We start from the raw sequence: 23,274 nt of genomic DNA on the forward strand, positions 1-23,274 counted from the left end.
CCCAGAACGAGCCCAACGACAGACCCAAGGCAATAATCCAGGCGGACAAATCCATCGCACATCCGCGCCCGGAGGCTGCCGAGCGCTTAAACCTGCCAGATGCACGGGATGGATAAGGCTAAGCGGGGATTAAGGGGGCTCCCCACGGCGGGACGGCGGCCGCAGCAGGTGGGGGGACGGGGGCAAAGGAAAAAACCCAGCCCGGGCAGGGTGGGAAGGCCACGGAAAAGTCGCCTTGCAGCACGGTGAAATGATTCCCGGGATGCTGCGCCTTGACAGAAATCCCTCCCGCACAACGGGGTCTTCTGACTCCATTAAAACGGTTTTAAATCAAGATAAGCAGCTGCTTGGGGGATTTTAGGGGTGAATCTCCCTTGTTTAGGCTACGGGGGCTCCTTGCACCGGGAGGTGGGTGGCTCCAAGCTCCCAGCGGTTTTCAGGCACTCTCCACATCCCTCCAGGCTTGGCCAGAGCCATTTTAGGTCAGTGATGCCCCAACGGATAAATTCTGTCAGTAACTGGGGCGTCAACACAATAGGCCACTGTGTCACCCGCGGGGAGGAGAGCGGGACGGGATGGGGACAGGGATGGGGACAGGGATGGGGACAGGGATGGGGACAGGGATGAGCCCCCCGCAGCCCTGGTTTGGGCACAGCCTTTTGTGTGTTTCCCGAGTGCCACCGCGAGGGACATGTGGCAGGGAGTGTGCCAGACTTGTGATCCACGCAAGGCATGTGTGATGTTGGAGGGGACAGGGGCTTTGGGCAGGGGGCAGCAGGAGTGTGTGTCTGTGTGTGAGCACGTGTGGGTGCACATGTATGTGTGACGTGTGTCTGTGTGCATGTGTGCACGCGTGATGCGTGTGTCTGTGTGTGCAGGAGTGTATCGTGTGCTCTGCGTGTGTTTGCAGTGTCTGTGCACGCCTGTGCTGCCGTGCTGACACGCCAGCAACACGTGTGTGTGCCCATGCAGTGTGCAGGGATGCTGCCCTGCCTGTGTGTGTGTGTGTGACGGCATGGGGCAGCCTGATGACGGGCTTTCGTGCGGAAGAGTGGATGGGCTGTGGATGGATGGATGGATGGATGGATGAAGGCTGGAAGGATGGATGGACCAGCAGATGGAAGGACAGATGGAGGGATGGATGGAGGGATGGATGGACCAGCAGATGGACCAAGGGATGGACGGAGGAATGGACGGAGGGAGAGATGGAGGGATGGAGAGATGGAGAGATGGAGAGATGGATGGATAGATAGATAGATGGATGGACGGACGGACTGACGGAGCAATGGAGGGACAGAAGGATGGGCAGACAGGCGGACAGACAGGCGGACAGACAGGCGGACAGACAGAGGGACAAACGACGGAGGGATGAATGGACAGACGGACAGACGGACAGGCGGCGGATGCGCGCGCACGCGACCCCGCTGCGCGCGTGCGCGTCTCCCTCGCGCTCTGCCCGCCCCGCCCCCGGCTCCCATTGGCCGCTGGCGGCAGGGGGCGTGTCCCGGCGGCGGCCCCGCGCTGCCATTGGCCGCGCGCCCCTTTGTGTGCCGGCCGAGCGCGGCCGCCGCCAGTCGCCGGCGCGTCCGGGGGGCACAAAGGCCGCAGCATGGTCCTGGTGCACGTCGGATACCTGGTGCTGCCCGTCTTCGGCTCCGTGCGCAACAGAGGTACCGCTCCCGGCAAAGCGGGTTCGCGTCCCGGGGCCGCTAGCGGCGGCGAGGGGGGGCGGCGCGTCCCGGGTCCCCGGCGGCAGGCAGGGGGGGGCTGCCCCTCAGCGTTCCCCTCAGCCCACCTCACCCAGCCCGGCGGCATCCCCTTCTCTGGGGCGCCTCCCGCCCCGCACACACCACGTTTGGGAACCCTCTCCCGCCCGCACCTCCCGTCTCCGCTGCGGTAGATCCATCTCCCCCACCCCCCTCCGTTGTTCTTCTTTTAAGGATTTTATTTTATTTTTTAATTTACCCTCCCCCCCCACCCCTCGCCGTAGCCACCAGGCCATCCCAGCGTAGCTGTAGCCGATAACAGCCATTTTTGTACCTCCATCCTGTGTAGTAGCTGAGTTACATTTGCACTGTAAATTCCTGTTAAGTGGATTCGTTTTGCTGTGGTCGTCGTCGCAGAGTCTCTTTGGGGTGGGGTTGGGGGCGAACGCCCCCAGATTGCGGCCGAACCCACACCGCTGGGCGGCTGAGCTCGGAAGGGACCACGGTGGGGCCATCCGCTCCCACCTCCCTGCTGAAAACCTTCCAAAAATCGCTAAATTTGGGGAGGGGAAGCGCAGCGATTGGCCGCGATTCCGACAATCGGTGTGGGGCAGAGCTGGGGCGGGAGGTGTGTGGTGGAGCAGAGGCTGAGGTGCCCCGCCGGCTGGCGGGGGGTGCAGCATCCCTGTCCCCGCGGTGACACCTCTGTCCCCGCGGGCATCGCCCAGCCCCGGCCCTCCCTGCAGCCACAAGTGTCCCGTCCCGCCGGGCACCCCCCAAAAAACTGGGCTGCCGAAAGAGACGACTGGCAAAATGGTTTTCCATTAAACAGGGATAACATTTTTTTCTGCTGTGCTAAATTACTTCCTGTTCTTATTTTGTGGGTAATTTTTTCTGTACCGAATATCCTTTGGTTGTGTATCTCCACCTTTTTTCTTGTACTAAAACTAAAGCATGGTCTGTATTTTTTTACATTACCTAGTTTCTGATGTAAATCTCTCTGTAGAGACATACCCTGCTGAAATGTAATGTGCTGTAGCCTATACATCTGCTCAGTGTACGCTGCTTTTGTTCTGTTGCCCTTCCATAGCATGGTGGGCCTTGCCTTTTTGTATTGTGTGCATGATGACATTGTTACACACGATTCCACTAATACTAATATACGATCTCTCAATAAAGAAACTAGTTTTCCTATATTAACCTAGTGTGCTTTTTCTATTGCTGTTTTCCCATTTATTGTCGTATCCTGCTGTTTAGATTCTTTTCCTTGCTTTCCCCTCATCGTGAGGTTTGAGTGAGTGGATTTTTTCTCCCTCATAGAGCAGATATGGGGGCTTTTAAATACATTTCCCCCCCTCACCTCCTATCCCATATCTACCCTCAGCATTAGTCTGTGTGTACATACTCCCCAGCGCACAGTCTGTATTGCTGTCGAGCCGATGCAGAATTCTGGTTTTACCGCAGAATAGCCAAAAAAAAAGTACAAATCCAATCCCTCATTATTAATCGAAAAATTTTGATGAAGGGTCTGCTGCTTATTCGTTCTAGTTACAACATTACACGTTCCTTACCAGACTGATCCCTTTGGATGGATGGGGGGGAATTGTTAATTTTTCGAAACTCCTGATTAAGAAGAGGCAAACCAACCTGTAAAAAAAAAAAAAAAATCCCCTCTAATCTTTAAGCTGTATATTTAAACATATAGATCTCTGCGAGCGCCCTGCCCACCATCTGCCAGGCGAGAAGTTGCCGTGCCTCGGTCCCGCGGCGACTGGCACGCTATAAATATCTCCACTAGACCCCTGCAAGGCAGGGCTCGTAAAAACGTCCCAGCTGCTAATGTTGTAACTACATTTTTCCTGCTCCAAGCCTCCAGGCCCACCATCTTCTGAATAAAAACTCGATTTGGTCTAAAAAAGAAAAAAAAAATTTGGAAAAAAAGCCAAACTGCGGGGTTGGGAGAAAGTCATGAGGAGCCTTAAAATATTGGAAGCATGGAGGTATGGATGAATTGCGGTCAGCAAGCAGTTTTGCTGCGGCTGCAAAGCGATGATGATGATAGTGGTCACCTCTCCTTGTGCCTGCAGCAGACCTCCTGTCCCAGGTCTGCAGAACGGTCCTGTAAAACCTCCCCGTTTTGGCTTGGATGCCACGAGGAACTGAGGGAAGTCAGGGCTCGCAAAGCCAGGAGCTGGGGCTGGGAGGGGAGGCGGGGGGAGCATCTTGTCTTTAATTACATTTCCACAGAAGCGGGGGGAAGACGCAGGATTGGTGATTGGTCTTTAATGAGAGGAAGACAAATTCAGCAGGTCGGTGGTTCCCACCCGCTAAAATTTCACGAGGAGCCGCTGGCAAACAAAACAAAAGCCAGTGGCTCCTGCAGCCCGCCCTGCCTTACCCCAGCATCCCTCCCAGAGACGCATCATTTCGCAAGGCTGTGCCTTTCCACCTCTCTCCTAGCTCTATCCTGAGTTTGGTTGGTTTTCTCTATAAACATTTATTTATGATTTCCTTCTCCATACTTCTTTTTCCGTGTACCTCGGTGACTGTTCAGCCATCCTGTCCCCCCTGTATGAGCACCGGCGGGGTGCCCCCCTGCTCCCCCCTGGATGTAGTGTATGCCGTGGCCCTTTGTTCTCGCTCCATCCTCGCCCCGGGCCAGCGCTGAGCTCCTCCGTGCCTGACACATGTCCCCGTACACATCCCGAGGAGGGAGGCTGTGCTTCTCGCTTGCATGAAGGGAGACATGCATGCCTGTTGGGGCTGATCATTTTCCAATGTGATTTTTTTATTATTATTATTTTCTCTCCCTCCCCCTCCCTCCCCCCCCCTTTTTTTTTTTTTTTTTGGTTTTGTTTTGATTTCTTTTTACATTCCCCCTCCCCTCCCCACCAACCCCACGCCACGTGAGACAATGAGATTCGGGTTACGGCGTGGGAAAAAAAAAATCCCCCTTCTCCTCTCCCCCACCCCGAACCCTGACACGGATAAGCCCATCCCCTCCACGGACACCTGCCAGCAGCTGCCCCTTTGTTGGGAGTGGGGATTCACTGCAGCGAGCGTAATAACCCCCCCAGGTCTCACTCTGCAAATTAGCCTTGGTACAGAGCAGAGCTGTGTGGTCAATCCACTTCGAGGATGCCTTGGTAATCTAATAATGCAGAAAACTGCTGGGTTAATGGCAACTTTTAAAGCAATTTATCATCCGCATCATATTTTTGACCTGTCTTGTTAGAAACACATCCTTACAAGAGGAAACATCCCCCCCTCCTCCACCTCCCAGCCTTATTAGTCAGTAACCACCAGGCTTTCATAGCTCATAATCCATCAAACTCATCCACATTTTAATGACTTAATTCCTTTGACGCTCTTGAAAAGCCACGTTCGAGTCTTGAAAAAGCCACCTGGTACAAAAAAAAAGATTTTTAAATTCTTTTTTTTTCATTTTCTTTTTAGCATTGAGGGCTGAGGAAATCCAAGGCGGGTCACGTGCTGGTGGTGCTGCTGTGGGTGTGGAGGCACATGCAGTGATTTCTGTAAAGCCTAGACATCTCTCCAGCACCAACCTGTATCCCCGGGCTCCCTTAAATAACTCCTTTCAGTAACAGGGAGAAGGATAATCCCAAACACGGACAAAAAAGGCTCTGAGGTTCATTTATGTAAGGGTTGTGTAAAGGTCTCACACCCATCTGTGTGCGTTTAATGATGGCAAATGGGAGCTGTGCTGATGGGTCTCTCACACGGGGTGTGGGCTGGTGGCACGGCTTCCATCCTTTTAGGAGAAAGAGAAACGAGTAGTGGTCACGTTTTGCTCATGCTGGGAATTACCAGCAAAGTCTAAAGAAAGCTGATCTGGATTTACCTTGCTGAGTGCTGATCTGGCCCCGCGGAAGTGTGTTATTTAAGAACCGGTGAGTTGGTGCGCGAGGGAGGCAGCAGCAGAAGCTGTGAAGCTCGGGGCTGGTCTGGGGGGTGTGTCTGCCACGAAACCCCGGAGCTGCTCCGGTGGAGCGGGCTGGAGTGCTGAGGACACGGTGGGGACACAGCCCGCTGTTTCTCGGGGTGCCCTGGTCAGACTGTGGGTGTCCTTGCAGAATCGCCCCAAGTCCTCCTCTGTGACCCTCGTGGAAGGACTATCCTAGAGTAAGCCTGAGTTCCATTTTTTGTTGTTTCAAACCCTGCTCATAACCTGGGCAGCTCCTTGTTAGCTGAAAGGGGAGGATGGAGCACAGCTGGGGCAGGCTTGGGAGCTCTGTCCTCCCAAACCTGTAGGAGAAGCCCCCCCAGGTACCTCAGGGAGCATGTGGGACATCCAAGACTGGCTCATCCCTCTCTACTGACCAGAGGGAGGATGGTGGCAACCTCTGGAGGTGCAAGGGTGGAAGGAGAGGGGAGTACAGCTTTTTTGAGGATAGCAAGGGCATGGGTATCCCCTCCAGCGCCTTTACATCCTGGTATAACCCCAGACCATGCACTGGGACTGCCTTGTGTTATGCTGGAAGATTCTTCTCTCTGGAGGTGTTCAGAAAGGGACAGGCACTGCAGCAGTTCAGCAGAGAGAAGCCCTGCCCACCCTTAACCTGGGAGTGCTCGTTTTGGGAGGCATTAAATTAATGAGTGAGAAATCCAAGGGGAGAATTGCAAAAGGTCTTCTTCCTCCATTAGATCATCTTCAATATCTGTAACCCCCAGGAACAGAGTTGGTTTGACAGTTGGCAGAGGTGTGATGGCATTGTCAAATGCTGTGTCTCTGAGGCGTCTCATGGTATTTGGGTGTTCCTACATAACCCTGCAGCTCCTGGAGCTCGGTGACAGCACGAGGCTTTTCTCTTAAGGGGTTGTACGTAACATAGAGCTTCAGGCTGCTGCTTGTGGCAAAACTTAGTCCTCAAAACTCACAAGTCATCTGCAGCGCTCAGCAGGTGTTTGAGCCAATGTGGGGATTTGGAAGCAGAAGGGGGATGTGTGGCTGCAGTGGGACCAGGGCAGGGACCTGCAGGGAAGCAATGAGAGTGGGGACAACACCCAGTGGGGGAAATGGTAATTTTCTCCCTTTTTTAGATTCCGTTTGGGTAGATGGAGTTGGTTGATCTGCAGTTGGGATTGGAAGAGGGGTTGTGGTTTCCCAAGCAACTCTGCACGGGACCCCATGGGAGATCCACAAGGTAAATCCTTGTGTGGTCTTGTCTTAGTCCTAAACCTTCTTAGTGAGAAAACTGTCTTTTGAGAATGGTTAAATTCTCCCTCTAAAATAATTTAAAAAAAAAAAAATACAACCACTCCTCAGCCCTTTGCAACAGGTCCTGGTGGTGGCAGGGACTGTGCTCCTGTGCTGGAGAGCTCAGCAGCAGCCAGGATGGAGGAAAAGCAAACCCTTGTCTGCTCCGCGCCTCCTCTCCACCTTTTCTTAACCCTTTCTGCTCCTCCTCTGCTCAGTTTTGCAGTCTCCCAGGACTTTTTCTCACACATTTTCCTGCCTGATGCTCCTTTGCATTCCCCAGCCCCAGCTGGATTGGGCTGGTTGGCCCATGCTGTCGTGGATTCCTCTTGGTAAGTGTCCTTAACCTCTGTTGTTTTCTCTCCCTCCCTTTAAAGGCTGCAAAATGTGCCTGCAGGAAAGTTGTGTGTGTGTGGCTTGTGACTCTTTAATGGGCATCATCACTTTTGGCTTGAGGGACCACACACCCGGTGGGGTCAGAAGCAAAGAAGTGCTGGAAGCAGCAAAGGTGCAGGTTGTGGAAAGATAGTAAGGGGCAGCCCCATGGATGTGAGCCTGTGAAGTGAGGACATGCCTGTGGGGAAATGCTGGGGCGAGGATTTCAGTAGCTGGGGGAAGGATCCTGGTGTCTCTGTCTCTCTCACCACATCCCTGTGCTCCCAGCTGCTCCCAGTGGCTGCCCTGCCTGGAGGTGACACCCCAAGGTGTGGGTGACCCTCAGCTCAGCCAGAGCCATTGCCTGTTGTTGGTTTTCCTCTTTTTTCCCTCTCCCTGGAAGGCTCAAGTGGTGCTCTGGAGCTGTTACTGTGCATCACTCCTCCATGTCCTTTTTCAAGGGGCAGGTGTGTCCCTAAACAAGGAGAACACCAGCCATGGGCACCTCCTGGGACCTTTTTGAGCAGAACTGAGGGAACTGGACAGCCTACCAAACCATATATCCAGCTCTGGAGCTAAGAACTGCTGTGAAAACATTCTCTTGTCCTTTCTCCAGCCTTGGACGGGTCTCTAAAAGGCATTCAGAAAAACCATCCCTGGTGCATCTGTCTTGCTGCAGCTGCTCCCCACCCTGGGTTCCTCCAGTGAGGAAGGGACTGGGAAACATCCCTGTAGCAAATGTGCCCTCCCCAGCTGTGCTTCCTGTGTGTCTCTGGGATTCCTCATTCTCCTGGTGGCATTTGGCTCTTCCTTCAGTCACACTGCTAGATCAAGGCACTGATATTTCCCACAGGATCCTGGGTTTTTTGGAGGCTGTGGGTGCATAAGAGGCGCCGCTCACGATCACTTGCCCAACTAGCCTGTTTCTGTGCTATCTCTGCTAGAAAACTGGGCAACTACAGACAAAAGGAAGCTTTCTTTTTTTTTTTTTTTCTTTTTTTTTTTTAAAATATGTGAGGAGGTGTCTGTATTTGCCTGTGTGCCTTGGGGCAGTGGAAGATGTTTGTCTGGTCCATTCAGGGCTGACCATCATCAGTTGGTGGGAGCTGAGACTTAAACAGTCTCTCCTGAGAGCTGCAAACCTCAGTGAGGAGCAGCTGGAATCTGAAAGGAGCTGTGGGTTCATGGTGGAGCTGCCTGGACTTGGGGTTGGACACCTATCTGGGAAGGTCTGAACTTGTTTGTACGTGCATAAACCCAAAAAATATGTCCTCAGATTTTAAGAGTTGTTTGGCATTTATACTGGGTTGAATAAAATGAGAATCTAGTTTTAGGTGTGTTTTTATCTTAAAAGAGAAAAAAAAAAGTTGGCAGCACACTGGGCACAGTGTAAAGGTATTTTGTTTGCAGGAGGGTTTGGTGGTGCAGTTATCTTTGCAAGACTATTGGGGTGTGTTAATCCCTGGTTTGGCATTTGCAGTTAAACTTGAGCAGGAGCTTTTTAAATCTCAGTCAGTGTCTGAAGGTAATGGGGGTGGTGATGCTCCAGGAGAAGTGTCCATCAAGCCTGGCAGCTTCCACAACCTCCAGTCGGAAAATACCACTCATTTGCCTGTCAGGAAAGGAGCTGTAAATCTCATGCAGATTACCACGCTTCTTGTTGTGGTTTGCTAAATCCACATTTCTCTTTCTTGTAGCCTGGCCTTTAATATTAATATCTTTAATTTCATTTATAAATTCACTTATCAGCTTGCATTAGTCATCCCGTTAATGATCCCAGGCAAGAAATTTGTCATTTGACGTCAAAAGGCAGATTAAGGGACTTCTAAAGCCTTGGGAAACAGCTTCATGCTGCACCAGAATTATAGCGGTTGGCATACGAGGCTAATACTAGGTGTAATTTGCATCTGCTGCTCAGGGGATGAGTGATTATTTTATATATTTAGCAGAAAACAAGAGAATTTCTTAACCATTCATTGCTACGTTTCCTGCAAACTCTGCAGCATTATGAATCACTGGGCTATAAACATCTTGTTTGCCAGTGTGCCTGGTTTCACATTGGGGAAGCCCCAGAGGGTCGGATCCTGACAGCTCCCCTCCTCCTTGGAGGGGTTTTCCTAATTGAAATTAAGAGATTCCCTCCATGCTAGGAGCTGGAAGGGATGGGGAGTGGATGAAGTTTAGTTTTGCCAAAACTGAGTGCCTTTGGTTGCTGCACTCCCCTGATGGTAGGTGAGGGGCTTGGGAGCGTTTGGAGATGGGTGTCTAAGGCATGAAAATGTGAGGAAGAAGCCTCACAATGTTTGCTCAAAGCATCTAGAAAAGAGCAGGGCTGGACTGAAAACAGATGAGATGTAGCTGTTCCGGGCACTGGTCCATTCAGGTCTGTCAGGATGAGGCTTTACAGACGCTAGGAGCAAGCAGTGTGTTGGGAGAGACCTTATCTTGACCAGCTGTTATTTGTGATATCCCACAAATCTCCTGGGGCTGAGATAAGGAAAGAGGAGGCTTCCTGCACAGAGATAGAGTGACATTAGCGCGCTTGGGGTTACAAAGTTGTTTCTTTTTAATAATTAATGCCTCATTGCATGCAACCCTGTTAAAAAAAGGCCCCCTCCCCTGCTGGCCACCTGCAAAGCCCATTGGCTGCCCCAAACTCCCTCCTGCTCCTCTGTGCAGAGCCTTCTTTGAGATCAAAGCACTACAGGCAGATCTCCATGAGCCTGAATGGAGAAAATGTTATCCATTGTACACCAAAGGCACTTATGGAGCTGGTTTTGTTCAGCTCTCCTTGGTCTCCTGTGTGACTCTGTGGTGGGGTGACCCTGGATGGACACCAAATGCCCACCCAGCTCTCCATCACTCCTCTCCTCAGGAGGACAGTAGGGAGAAAATGAAATGGAAAAGAAGTTGTTGAGGTAAAGTCAATTAAATGAAGAAAAAGCAAAGGCTGCAAATGAAAACAAAAGAGTTATTCTCTACTTCTCATCCCCAGATGTCTGGCCACTTCCTGGGAAGTAGGGATTCAATACTTGTAGCAGAAGCTCTCTGGGAGCCAACTGTGATGTGGCCACAGCCCCAGGGCAGTGCCTGTCCCCTGTGCTGGCTCTGCTGAGGCACCTCCAGCCCTGGGGACAGCTCTGGGCCCCTCAGGACAAGAGAGACACTGAGGGGCTGCAGAGTGTCCAGGAAAGGGAACGGAGCTGGGAAGGGTCTGGAGCACCAGGAGAGGCTGAGGGAGCTGGGAAAGGAGCTCAGCCTGGAGCAAAGGAGGCTCAGGGGGACCTTGTGGCTCTGCACAACTGCTGACAGGAGGGGACAGCCAGGGGGTCAGGCTGTGCTCCCAGGGAACAGGGACAGGAGGAGAGGAAATGTCCTCAGGTTGTGTCAGGGGAGGTTCAGGTTGGATATTGGTGAAAAATTTCTTCATGGAAAGGGTCATTAGGCTTAGGAACAGGCTGTCCAGGGCAGTGTTGGAGTCCCCATCCCTGGAGGGGTTTAAAAGCCACATGGATGTGACAGCTGGGGACCTAGGTTAGTGGTGGCTTTGGCAGTGTTGGATGTGTTTGGACTTGATCTTAGAGGTCTTTTCAATCCAAAGGATTTGGTGATTTTGCACCTTCCTGAGTTTATCAAAGCAGCAGCAAAACCTATCTCTATCCTTAACCTTCAGCTCAGTTCTGCCTGACTCCCTCCTGCACTATATTGACCAGTTCTGGCCAGACTCTTGCCTCCGAGGTTGTTCCTTCAAACAGGGAGCTGAAAATTAGGGTATGGCATGGAAATTGTGCCCCAAGGCAAGGAATGCCCTGTCCCCACAGCAGCAGGGGAGTGCATGGGTGAGCAGTGGGTGGTGGGCCAGCAGCCCAGCTGGTGGCAGTTCTATCGAACTGAGTTGCCTGGGACTAGAAAACAGGAATATCTGGTTTTGATGATGACGATTATTTTCCAGTTCAGTGGCTGAAAATTTATTTTCCTGGTTTTATATTGTCCTTGAGTTTTTCAACAAAATGAGAGGGTGGAGAGAGGCTTTTAAATGGTTCATTTGAAGGGAGATGAAATAGGCCACAACCCCAGGAGTGAAATGCTATCATATGACAGAAAATGAAACAGCATCAACTGGGCACAGGGAATAAAACCAATTCATCATAATTTTTGAATTGGGTTTTTCATACACAAATGTTTCACTTTTACATATTTTTTTCAACATCTGGGAGGTGGGTTAGGTGTTTTGTACTCACTTGGAGAGCATGCAGTGGTCAGGAATAGACTCCTTCAGTCCTCTGTGTTCTTGTGCTGTGGAACCACTGGATTTATTTCATCAAGAGAAAATGCTTTAATGCCTGAGATGAGTCTTGGAAAGATGCAGGAGGTCACCAAATGTAGTTGGCCTTTTACTGAATGAAGAAGGTCATGGCAGCCCCTGCCCCTCCTTCCTTCTCACCTCCATTGGCATCAAGGATGTGTTTCCAGGCTCGGGAGGGGACAGAGGTCATTTCCAGAATGGCAGTGAGGGTGGGAATGTTGACCAGGATGTGTCACCACTGCTTTGCTCCTCACTGGGCTCACCCACCTGAGCCACTGCTGCTCTACTCTGCGCTGGGGCAGCCTCACCTCGAGTGCTGAGGGCACTTTTGGGTGCCACAATATTAAAAAAGACATTAAACTATCAGAGAGCATCCAAAGGAGGCCACAAGGATGGTGGGGGGTCTGGAATGGAAGCTGTGTGAGGAGCAGCTGAGGGCCTTTGGTCTGTTCAGCTGGAGAAGACTGAAGGGAGACCTCATTGTGGTCTTCAACATCCTCATGAGGTGAAGAGGAGGGGCAGGCATCGATCTCTCCTCTGGTGACCAGTGACAGGACCCAAGGGAACAGTTGGAGCTGTTCCAGGGGAGGTTTAGGTTGGGTATCAGGAAACCCTCAGAGGGTGCTGGGCACTGCCCAGGCTCCCAGGGAATGGTCACAGCCTGAGGCTGCCAGAGCTCCAGGAGCATTTGGACAATGCTCTCAGGGATGCACAGGGTGGGATTGTTGGGGTGTCTGTGAAGGGCTGGGAGTTAGACTGGATGATCCCTGTGAGTTCCCTTCCCACTCAGGATGCTCTGTGATTCTCCCCCAGCCTGCAGAAGCAAACAGCACCTTCTCCATGGCCTTGTTTGCTTTGAGCAGGAAAATCTGTGTCTGGCACATGTGATTACAAACTTGCCAGTGGAAATCCTGGGTATTTTGCCACAGGATAACCACAGAGGCACCTTGGAGATCAGGATGTATCACCTTGCCCTGGGTCATTGGCAAGGAGAGAGATCCAGATGACATGTGATGCCATCCAGGTGCTCCTTCAGGGTGGTCCAGGGGTGTCCTGGGGAAGGAAAATACTGCCAGGATTTAGTTACAGGCTTAGAAAAATAGGATGTGTGCCAGGGGGAAGGAAGGCATGTTCCCTTGGACAGAAAGCAGGTCCTCCTGAGAGGACTTGGGATGCTGTTAGGGAAGCAAGGTATGTTTGCTTGGTGTTCTCTCTGTTCTTCCTGCAACAAGTGATTTTGAGCCCCTTTAGCAAAATTGAGAGCCAAACCTCAATATCTGGGAAGCTCACAGCAGTTTTTGGGATGTGTTGCACGTGGTGCTTTAACCCCATCCAGCTCCTCACAGCCCCTCACTCCCTCTCCCACCAGCGGGATCGGGGAGAGAATCGGAAGGGTAAAAGCTGGAAGACTTTCGGGTCGATTGAGATAAAGACAGTTTAATAGGGACAGCAAAACACGTGCACACAAGCAAAGCAAAACAAGGAATGAATTCACTGCTTCCCACGGACAGGCAGGTGTTCAGCCATCTCCAGAGAGCAGGGCCTCATCCCACATAACAGTGGCTTGGGAAGACAAACACCATTGCTCCAAACATCCCTCCCTTCCTCCTTCTTCCCCTCACGTTATATTATCTTCACCGCTGTGGCTGCACAAAAAACAGCAAAGGCCTTGGCTCTGTGCAGGCCCTGCTCAGCAATAACAAAAACATCTCTGTGTTATCAACTCTGTGTTCAGCACAAATCCAAAACATAGCCCTGTACCAGCTACTGTGAAGAAAATTAACTCTACCCCAGCCCAAAGTAGCGCACTCAGGCATCATGCAGACCCTGTGGGACTCCTGTCCTTGTCCTGGGATTCCTTATCCACAGCCCAGCATCTCTCACTGGACCTTTTTCTATTAAAAACTAAGCCATGAGGGAGGTCTTTTCCCCCTGGGCCAGCTTCAGCACTGGCAGACTCAGGCTTTTCCCCTGCCTCTCTGCAAAGATACAACTTCTGCTGCTCTTCAGCAAATGCCTTCTGAGCATGCTTATGTGCTGGATGAGTAGTCAGAGAGTCATGGAGCCACCTGAGCTGGAAGGCATCCACAAGGACCACGAAGTGCAGCTCCTTCCCTGCACAGACACCCCAGCAATCCCACCCTGTGCATCCCTGAGAGCATTGTCCAAATGCTCCTGGAGCTCTGGCAGCCTCAGGCTGTGTCCATTCCCTGGGGAGCCTGGGCAGTGCCCAGCACCCTCTGGGAAAAGAACCTCTTTCTGATAGCCAACTTAACCCTCCTCCTAGCCAGCACACTCTTGGTATTCCCTTCACTTGACTTCTCCACCTTTACCTCACTCATTTCCCACTATGTGTTACAATATCTGCCATGTTTTCCCCCTTGGTTGCGAAGGGTTTTTTTGAGTTGCTCCTTCCTCACATTTGTTCTCCAGGCACCAACATCTCAGCTCTGGGACCCAAACCTGCTGAAAACACTTGAGGTGCTTTAGCACATGGGTTTGGTGTGTGTTGGTGTAGGGGAGGGTAGGGTACTGCTCTCCACGAGTGCAGAGCTCCCTGAGACCTCTTTATGGGCTGAAGGGATGAGGAAGCTGAAGGGATGAGGAGTCTCAAGAACAGGCCTTGTCCTCTGGCTTATGTCCTGGGGAATGTCTGTGATGGATGGTGTAATAAGTGGTGTTGGGAACACGGAGATGGGCAGATCTCTCTCATAACTAGCTTTAAAGACAGTTGCATTCATTATTTGGCCAGGGGAAAGGAACATCGTGGTGTGGTGCCAAGTCGGCTCTCGGTACACATCCCTCTTCCAGTTTCATTTCTAGAAAACACTGGTTTTAGTGGGGTGGTGGTTTTGATGGATGCTGTGCAGAGCCCTGTGCTGAAGGGCTGCTGCTCTTTCACTGAACAGGGAGCTCTGGTACCTCTCTTCTCCCCCACCTCCTCTTTTTGCTGCGATGGTACTACTGGTCACAGCTTTCTGACCCCACAATGGGAGTGGGGATGCAGCAGGGGCTCCTTCCCAATTCCCTGCAATTTAAATGGGAAACAGGGATGGAGATGCTCTGCAGAAACCCGACTTGCTGGCAGCATCCCCTGCAGTGGGAGGTGACATCCAGGCCAGCACAAGGGTCAAAGGTCATCACAGAGGTGCCAGGGCCTGGCAGCAGGGTGGTGCAGGGGAGGAGGGATGTACCAGGGCACCCAACAACAACCCCTGCTTGGAGCTGCCACCTCTGCAGAGGACTTTGGGGAGTCCTCTTGGAAGGCTGCCTGTTGGAGGTAAGTTTAATGGAGCAGGTGGGTGTGCAGAGAGGGCACCCTGCCCCTTGAGCCAAAATAGGCTCAATTCATGGACTCCTCTCCAGTCCATGAATAGTCCCAGATCCTGCTGGGTATTTGGGCTTTTTTCCCCCCTAAAGAACAAACCCTTTTCTAGTGATGCCGTGACGTGTGCACTTTGTATCACGCCAGGGAGCTGGAGCTTTGAGAAAGCCAGCAAATATAATGAGACTTTGAGATTAAAGAAAAAGGAAAAAAAAAAAAAAGAAAAGGGATGAAAGCCCAGAGCACAACAGCATTGTGGAAATGCGAAGTGTTTGCCAAGGTTCAGACACCCAAAAGCCAATGAAAAGTGATTTGTTGCTATCAATGCCTGTGTTGAGGGATCTACTCCCCACATCTGAGTCTGGGGTTGAGTGGGGTGCAGCCCATCAGCTGCAGGAATTGCTTTTTCTGTCAGTCCACACCACCTTCCATGGGGGAGAAAGGTGTCTCTCTCCAAAGAACAGGGCTTAAAATTCCTGACAAGTTTTCATCTGTGGGAGAGATTTTAGCTGAGCTCTGTCATGGAAAGTGCTGGCTGATAGTGGAGGAGGGAAGGGAGCACTCAGAGAGAAGCTGAGGAGGTTTTTAGGGCAGCAGGTGACGGGCCAGAAAGTTAAGGAAAAACATCAACACAGAGAGAAATCCCACACTGGTCTGGTGCTCCTTGATGGGGCAGCTTGGTGATGGTCAGGAGAACTGTGGGTCTCCAGCCCAGGCTGGGGATGGAGGTGGTTGTTTTCTGGTCCCTGCAATACTGAGAGGAAGGAAGACCTTTGTCCAGCCTGCTGAGCTGCTCTGCAGAGCTGGGCACATTGGGTGAATGAGCCACCCCTTGGCCCTGAGAAAATGGAGCATTCAGGAGTGTGTCTGAACCCAGGGGTCTCAGAGGAAGTTTGAATGCACACAGCTTTTGTTTATTTCTGCAAAAAATAGGAATGATCCCACTGCAAAATCATGGAATTATAGAATCTTTAAAGTTGGAAAAATTCTGCAGGACCATGGACTTCAACCATTCCCCAGCACTGCCAAGGCCACCACTAACCCATGTCCCCAAGTGCCACATCCACATGGCCTTTAAATCCCTCCAGGGATGGGGAATCCACTACTGCCCTAGGCAGCCCATTCTAAGGTCTGACCTGAAAATTTCTTCTTTCAGTGAAGAAATATTTTCTAAATGTCCAATTTAAATCTCCCCTGGCACAACCTGAGGCCATTTCCTCCCATCCTGAATGGACAAAAGAGTCACGAATTAGGATTTTGCCCACCAGCTTCCTGTGTGAAGGTATTCAGGGCTTGGGGAGAGACTGAAGACACTTCTTCAGCACTTGATGTTTGCAGATCTGCCAAATGTTGGACAATTTCTGAACCCTCCCAGTGCTCCTAATGGGGCTCAGATTGATTTTCTTGGTCAAAATGCTTCTTCAGAATGGCAGAGCAGGGTTAGATGCTTTGTAGCATCATTCTCAAAAGCATCAGAAAAATTTTAGAAATGCAGAATGTGGTTCATCTGATGTTCTAGAGGTGCCAGCCTTTAATTAACATCACTGAGAAGTTCAGATCCCAACTTTAATTCCTTTTTGCATATAACTGCGAGTTTTGAGGAGTCAACAGGTTTTGTGACTCAAACAGATGCTACTTTTTTTTCCCTTAGAGCTGGGTTAAATCTGAAATACTGCTTTGTAATTGCTGCTTCTCTCTCCTCTATTTGATATCTGCCAGAGCCCCCATCCAGTGGATATTACATGGGTTAGTGTTATTTGTGCTCTATTATTTCCACCCAGGCAGAAGTCTTCTCTGGGATTCAGCACTTAGTGCTGGGGGAAAAAAAAACCTTGTAATCTTTTCCTTCTCTCTCTAAAGGTCCAATAACATTGTGAACTGACAATATAAGTGGAAAATCTAGGATTATTTTCATTACATTTTTTTATCTGTCCCAGCTGTCCCATAAGGTGTTGAGTAGGAAGAGCAATTTTAGGAAGAAATTCTTGGCTGTGAGGATGGTGAGGCCCTGGCACAGCATGCCCAAAGAAGCTGTGGCTGTCCCTGGATCCCTGGAAGTGTCCAAGGCCAGGCTGGACAGCGCTTGGAGCAACCTGGGATAGTGGAAGGTGTCCCTGCCCATGGCAGGAGGTGGCACTGAATGAGCTTTAAACGTCCTTTCCAACCCAAACCATTCTGTGATTCTATGGTCCCAAACCACCATGGGTGTGGTCCAAGGCCAAATATCTGTGCCCATCACCTGGAGCAGAACCTGGCTCTTCCCAAAGTGCTGGCTGTGCTCCTTGTTGCCCAAACATCCTCGTGTGGGTGCAGGTGGGCAGTGGGCACAGCATGCTGACCCCCAGCTCTGCAGATGCCCTTTGGACCCTCTGGTCTTCCCTAAGGTTGAGCAAGAGCTTTTGATCTCCCACCTTCATTCTTCCCTGTCAGACAGGGCCCTGGGTGTAAAATTCAGGGAAAATGCAGATAATTCTGCTCCTTTGTAGGTAAAATTAGTGGGTAAACATAAATGTGGGTGGAAAAAAGCTAATTTCTGTTTCATACCCTCCTTTCTGTGGTCACTCTTGAGGAAACGTGTTACAAAAGATGTCTGAAGAGTTATATTTAGCCATAAAAACTTGATCAGATGTTTCTCCTTTCTTCAGGAAACAGAAAGCTGAAAAAGCTGAGATTTTTGGATGAAAAATGAAAACCTCAATTCTTCCTTAATGTCATAGACATGAATAAATATTATTTTTTTAAATAATAACTTTAACATTATTTGGTTTAAATCCAAGGGGAGGCACTTTCCCAAGGTCACTCACTACAGTAGTTGGAAGAGTGACTCACACCCCATCTCCTCCATGAAATCTGCTTAAAAATACTGATCTGGGGGAAAACCCGTCTGCTGGCACTATCTGTACAACTTCCTTATCTGGCTGCTCTGATCAATAGGTTTTCTTTTCCTGACAGATCTTGACAAAATTTTTGAGTCCAACAGCAACTTTTTTTGATGCCACCTGATACAGGGCTGTGGAGATTTGTGGCCACTTCTCCATGGCAGGGGATTTGTCGAAGTGAATCAGATCTGGAGTTGCTGAGAGGGAATTAATGTGAAATGCCTTGATGTTGATTTTACAGTCGCTTTAATAGGCCTAACTACACTATTAAACTGAGCGGCCTGTGCTTAGCTGTTATTTGTATTTGAGTGGAATAAATGTTTTCCTTTAGGAAGGGTGAATTCTACAGAGTAAAAGAGCTATTACAAACCTCTTAAATGCCTCAGCAATAACTACGTGACAACTTAAAGCCTGAAACCCATACTCCTCGTGCTGTGGTGGTGCCTAAAAGTCCTATTTCACCCTCTTCCCCATGCCCTTTTCTTAACCCAAGTGCATTTTCAAAGTATCTCTGAGACAATGGTGTTGTTCACACGCCTTCCACTATCCCAGGTTGCTCCAGCCTGGTCTGAAACACTTCCAGGAATCCAGGGGCAGCCACAGCTTCTCTGGGCACCCTGTGCCATGGTCTCACCACCCTCTGAGGTATGGATCTATAAGAAGTTGCAGCCTTGACTAGTCTGGTATAGACATGACCCGGCTGCACCTTTGGGTTGGGGTTAGTTGTCCTAAAGGGTGTAGGAAGAACATTTTCTGTTGTTTTTGGCAGGTATCCTTTGCCCACGGATGACAAATTATCATTCCATTTAGCTGTACAAGCAGGAGGCTGTACGTTTTGGTCATGGGGCCATGCTGCAGTGGGCCAGGAAGGTGTCAGGATGGTGATGGGAGGACACCTCTGTTGCTCATGACTCCTCCATTACCCATGAGTTGAGCAACAGGGAGGCTCTTGTAGCAAACTTGGATCCTCTGAGTCCTCTTTGTGGTGGGCAGTGGGATGAAAAACCTTTAACCTTGCTCACAAAGTGAGTGCAGAATACTTACTTGGGAGAGAGGGCTTGAAACTGAGGCAGAACAACCCAGCTGAAATCTATTCCTTGCTCTTGGGAATTTTTTGTAGGGTTTTTTGTGCATTTTTTTTTCTCCCTTTCCTCTTGGCTCTATCTTTCAAATTGCAGTTCGTCAAGATTTGTCACAGGTCAGGAAGACTTAAGCCATGATTTGCAGAAGATGAATGGACTTTTCAAATCAATTTAGTGGTCCCCAGTGTCAGTGGGGTGCCAATCACCACAGGCTGGCACTGCCCATTTCCACTGCTGCTATCATTAGGAGGCGAGAGCAGCATTCATTACAGGGAGGCTGAGCCTGGCTGCCTGCTAATGGAATTGAGCTGCCTGACCTTAATGTGTGCCTGATATTTAATTTGAAATTTCTGTGGACACCAGCAGGCTGCAACAGAAACAATACAGGCCCAGCAATGCGAAGCTTTAGCCCTGAGAAGACAGCAAAATGAATTAAATTTGGTAATTAGTAAAAATCCTTGGGGGCTAGAGGTCACATGTGGAACTGGAAAAAAGTGTGTTTTTCTTTCCACTTGGCAGCTGTACAGGTTCCTGGTAGGATCCTGTGTGCTGCAGGGAGGAGTGTGGTGCAGTTTGTTTGTCCTGGACTGGTGGGAAATTTTGAGATGCTCATGGGCCCCTCTCAATGAGAGAGACACTGAGGGGCTGCAGAGTGTACAGGGAAGGGAATGGAGCTGGGAAGGGTCTGGAGCACCAGGAGAGGCTGAGGGAGCTGGGAAAGGAGCTCAGCCTGGAGCAAAGGAGGCTCAGGGGGACCTTGTGGCTCTGCACAACTGCTGACAGGAGGGGACAGCCAGGGGGTCAGGCTGTGCTCCAGGGAACAGGGACAGGAGGAGAGGGAACAGCCTCAGGTTGGGCCAGGGGAGGTTCAGGTTGGATATTAGGGAAAATTCCTTCATGGAAAGGGTTGTCCAGCCCTGACACAGCTGCCCAGGGCAATGGTGGAGTTCCCATCCCTGGAAGGGTTGAAAATCCATGTGGATGTGGTACCTGGGGACATGGTCAGTGGTGGCTTTGGCACTGCTGAGAGAATGGTTGGACTCCATGACTTTATGGGGTTTTTCCAACCTGAATGATTCTGTATTTCCCTCTCCAGCCTCATAACCATCACCCTCCTCGTCTCTTTGCTTCACTCAGAGGCACATAGTCTGTCCCTCCCAGGCCCTCACCCACGGCCATCTCCCTGAGGCACCCATCGCCTCATGGCATCCTTCCTTGCAACGATTTGACTCCCTGTGATCCCCACCTGGCCTCGGGGCTGTCACTTGCTGAAAATCCCTGTGTGCCCACAGTGGATGTGCTCTCCCCTCATCCTTGTTGCAGGCCTCACTTGCTGGACCTGCAGGCTGCAGGTGCACTGGATATGATACACCCAGCACTGATTTGGGATGCTCCCTTGCTGAGGCTGGCCCCAGCTAAACACATCTGGGTCACTGGCTGGGCTGGGTGCAGGATGTTTTCTCCTCCTGTGGGGTTTTCAAGACACACAAACCTCTGCCTTTTCCTCAAGGCTTTGGGCTTCGCTTGGGACACAGCACTGGCAAGATTCTGCTCCATGAGTGCCAAAAATAACAGGTATGAATAAGTGTCCAGGGACCACAGCCAGGTTTGTTGCCTGTTCCCTTTTCCCCATGAGCCTCTCTTACCCCTGAGAGCAGCAGGACAGGCAGGGGATTCTCAGCATAAGGTCCTTGCCAGAACAAAATAAAACTGGAGAACGAGTGATCCCAGCTGTTTGGCTCCTCAGTCTGGAGCAGATGAAGGTGTCTCTCCAGGGCCAGGAGGAAGGAAGTTCTGGGATGGCAAAGTGCCAGATAAAATATTCCTGGTATTCGATTTGGATGTTAGGAAAAAATTCTTCTCTGATAGGGTTGCTTAGGGAAGTGGTGGAGTCACCATCCCTGAGAGTGCTCCAAAAATATGTGGATGTGGCACTTGGGGACAGGGGTTAGTGGTGGGCTTGGCAGTGCTGGGGGAATGGTTGGACTCAATGATCTTTGAGATCTTTTCCAACCTAAGCAATTCTGTGATTCTATAAAAGATCAAATTACAATTTCCTAAATGCCTCCGAAATCTAGGGCCATGACATTGTAAAAGGTGTCATCCTTTTGGAAGGAGATGTCTCCACTCCGTAAGAAGCAGGAGTGAGATACATGGCTAAAGCTGAGCTATCTTACAGTCTGTAAATATGCTGCCCACCTCCCTGGGGCTGATTCAGTGCCCTCCAGGATGCGTCTTCCCACTACTGGTCAAGTGTGTCCATGGTTTTCAGGGCAGAATATTGCCTGCTGTTGGGAAAAATCAGTGCATATAAGGCGAAAAAAAAAAAAAAAAGTATCCCGGCTGCTACTGGTAGATTTCCAACCCTGTTCTTATTTGGTTCATCTTACTAGCAGTGGTGACAAACTTATTGTCATGGGAACCCTGGGAAGGTGATATCTGATTATCATGGAATCATGGAATGGTTTTGGAAGGGAACTGAAAGCTTGTCTAGTTCCAGCCAGACATTCTGGGACCAGTTTACTCAAGCAGCCTGGCCTTAGACATGAGGGGATGAACAGAAAATGCTCTGCGGGCCTATGGGACACCTCAGCTGGTCAAAGGGGGAAAAGTGGCTTTGGTCCTCAAAGCATCACCAAGAGGGATTGGGAAGGGAACAGCATGGCAGCAAACTTCCCTTGTACCAACATCTTTCCATGGGAGACATGCAGAGGGGGGAATCTGGCCCTGGATCCATCACCCACTGCTTCTGCTGACCAGGACAGCTCTGCCCTCTGCCCAATCCTCTGTAAAATAGGCTGCAGTCACCAGTCCTGTCTCTCACTGCACTTTGCCACACTCCCTCTGTGCCATTGAAGCAGAGAAACAGCTAATTTGTGTGTGCTGTGGTTCGCTATGGCACAAAAAGCCTGCTTGAAGGCCCTGCAGAGGAGCCGAAATCAAACAAATTTCAGATGGTCTTGCAAATGAAGCTGAAAGGTCACAACAGTATCAAGCTGGAGGTTACATGTGGTGCTGCAAGCCTCTGCTAAATATCAGCCAAAGATTAGTCCATCCTCTCCAAAAGGCCAAGAGCTACACAGGCTCTGAGTTCCTCCTGCCACACGTTCAGGCTCACAGCATCTAAAAATGGCACAAGCCCCTGTGAAAGAGAGACACAACTTCAGGAACAGAAAATTCAAGGGAAAGCGTCAGGCCGGTGAGGTGTGTGAAAATGAGTTTGGAAAATCCTTAGATTTTTTTTCCTTTAAAGACAAAAGGGACTTGTAGATCATGTGGCTAGCGCTAATTAATCTGGCGTTGTGCCGAGCATTGTCATGGCAGTTTAATCAGCAGCTGTGAAACGGAGCGTTGTCCGTCTGCCAGCCTCCAGTCCCAGCTCCTGGGGACAGCAAGAGACATCTCTCTGTTAGGTAGATCAACACATCCTGCATTTGCTTGAAAATCTGGTCTTTTAAAGGCTTCATCTGACATCAAAGTTGTCAGTGCAGGAGCTGTGCTGGGCAGGAATTTCATCTGGGAAAAGCACTGTCAAAGCATCAGTTTAACCAGGGGGTCAGGTGCTTGTGGAAAGAGCTCTACAGGGCTACAGGCTTCTCCCCAAGGCCGCCAACCTTCTCCTAATAGCATTGTTCTAATTAACTGGCAAATCCCTTGGCTCTGACATGGATGGATGGTTTAACTTCATTCATTCCCTCCCAGTCCAATTTCTTGTGCCTTAGACTGGGTCTCCCATGACCTCCAGAGAGCCAAGACCAGGGGTTTGAGGAGCAGCTGAACCTCACACCTATTAAACTCGCTAAAAGCCCATATGAGAAGCCCTGCTGACATGAATTAACCCACTGGCATGAGAAGAATCTCCTCTGATATGTGGTGGGGAGTGATCAGTCCTGAAAACTTGTGGATGGATGCATCAGTTAAAAAGTGCCTGGTGCCCAGGGTGCAGAAATGCCATGGCATCTCACCTTCCTCCCACCGTGTGACAGCTCATGGGCTCCAGTCATTGCCACTATTTGTATTTATGGGGCACTTAACCAACCCCTTAAACAACAATTTACAGGTTTTTCTTCACCATTTAACCGAAAACCTCTTATTTTGCTGTCTCTGTTAAGAGCACTGCCTGCAGCCCTGAGAGTCAAATTCTTTTGAATGTCAATTTTATTCCTCAACAGCAAGGCTAGCTTTGGAAAACAAGATAATGGTGGCAACCTGGTGCTGCTAATGGAATATAGCAAGGGGGTTTGCTGGTCCAGCAGAGCTGAGGGCTCTGTAGCCCTCCTGTACCTGCTGTGCTTTCTGGTTGTGCTGAAAGGCAGCGTGTAGGTTTCCAAGGTAATAAAAACAACATCCACGTGAGAGAGGAAAAATGTTTCTGTCTGAGCA

The 23,274-nt window shown here is 50.3% G+C and overlaps 1 protein-coding gene across 2 annotated transcripts in view; it reads left to right on the forward strand.

The window, feature by feature from the left end:
• Nucleotides 1–1,534: 1,534 nt before the first annotated feature.
• The window catches only part of ARK2C (arkadia (RNF111) C-terminal like ring finger ubiquitin ligase 2C), a 57,477-nt gene continuing 35,737 nt past the window's right edge, over nt 1,535–23,274 (forward strand). For both annotated transcript variants that reach the window (XM_085042097.1, XM_085042098.1), the window contains exon 1: nt 1,535–1,670. In XM_085042097.1, the coding sequence (XP_084898223.1) occupies nt 1,610–1,670 (61 nt within the window). In that variant the 5' untranslated portion in view covers nt 1,535–1,609. The remainder of the gene's footprint in view (nt 1,671–23,274) is intronic.

This window comes from Lichenostomus cassidix, chromosome Z, assembly GCF_008360975.1.
Source record: "Lichenostomus cassidix isolate B80296 chromosome Z, HeHo_3.0, whole genome shotgun sequence".
Classification (NCBI taxonomy): Eukaryota; Metazoa; Chordata; class Aves; order Passeriformes; family Meliphagidae; genus Lichenostomus; species Lichenostomus cassidix.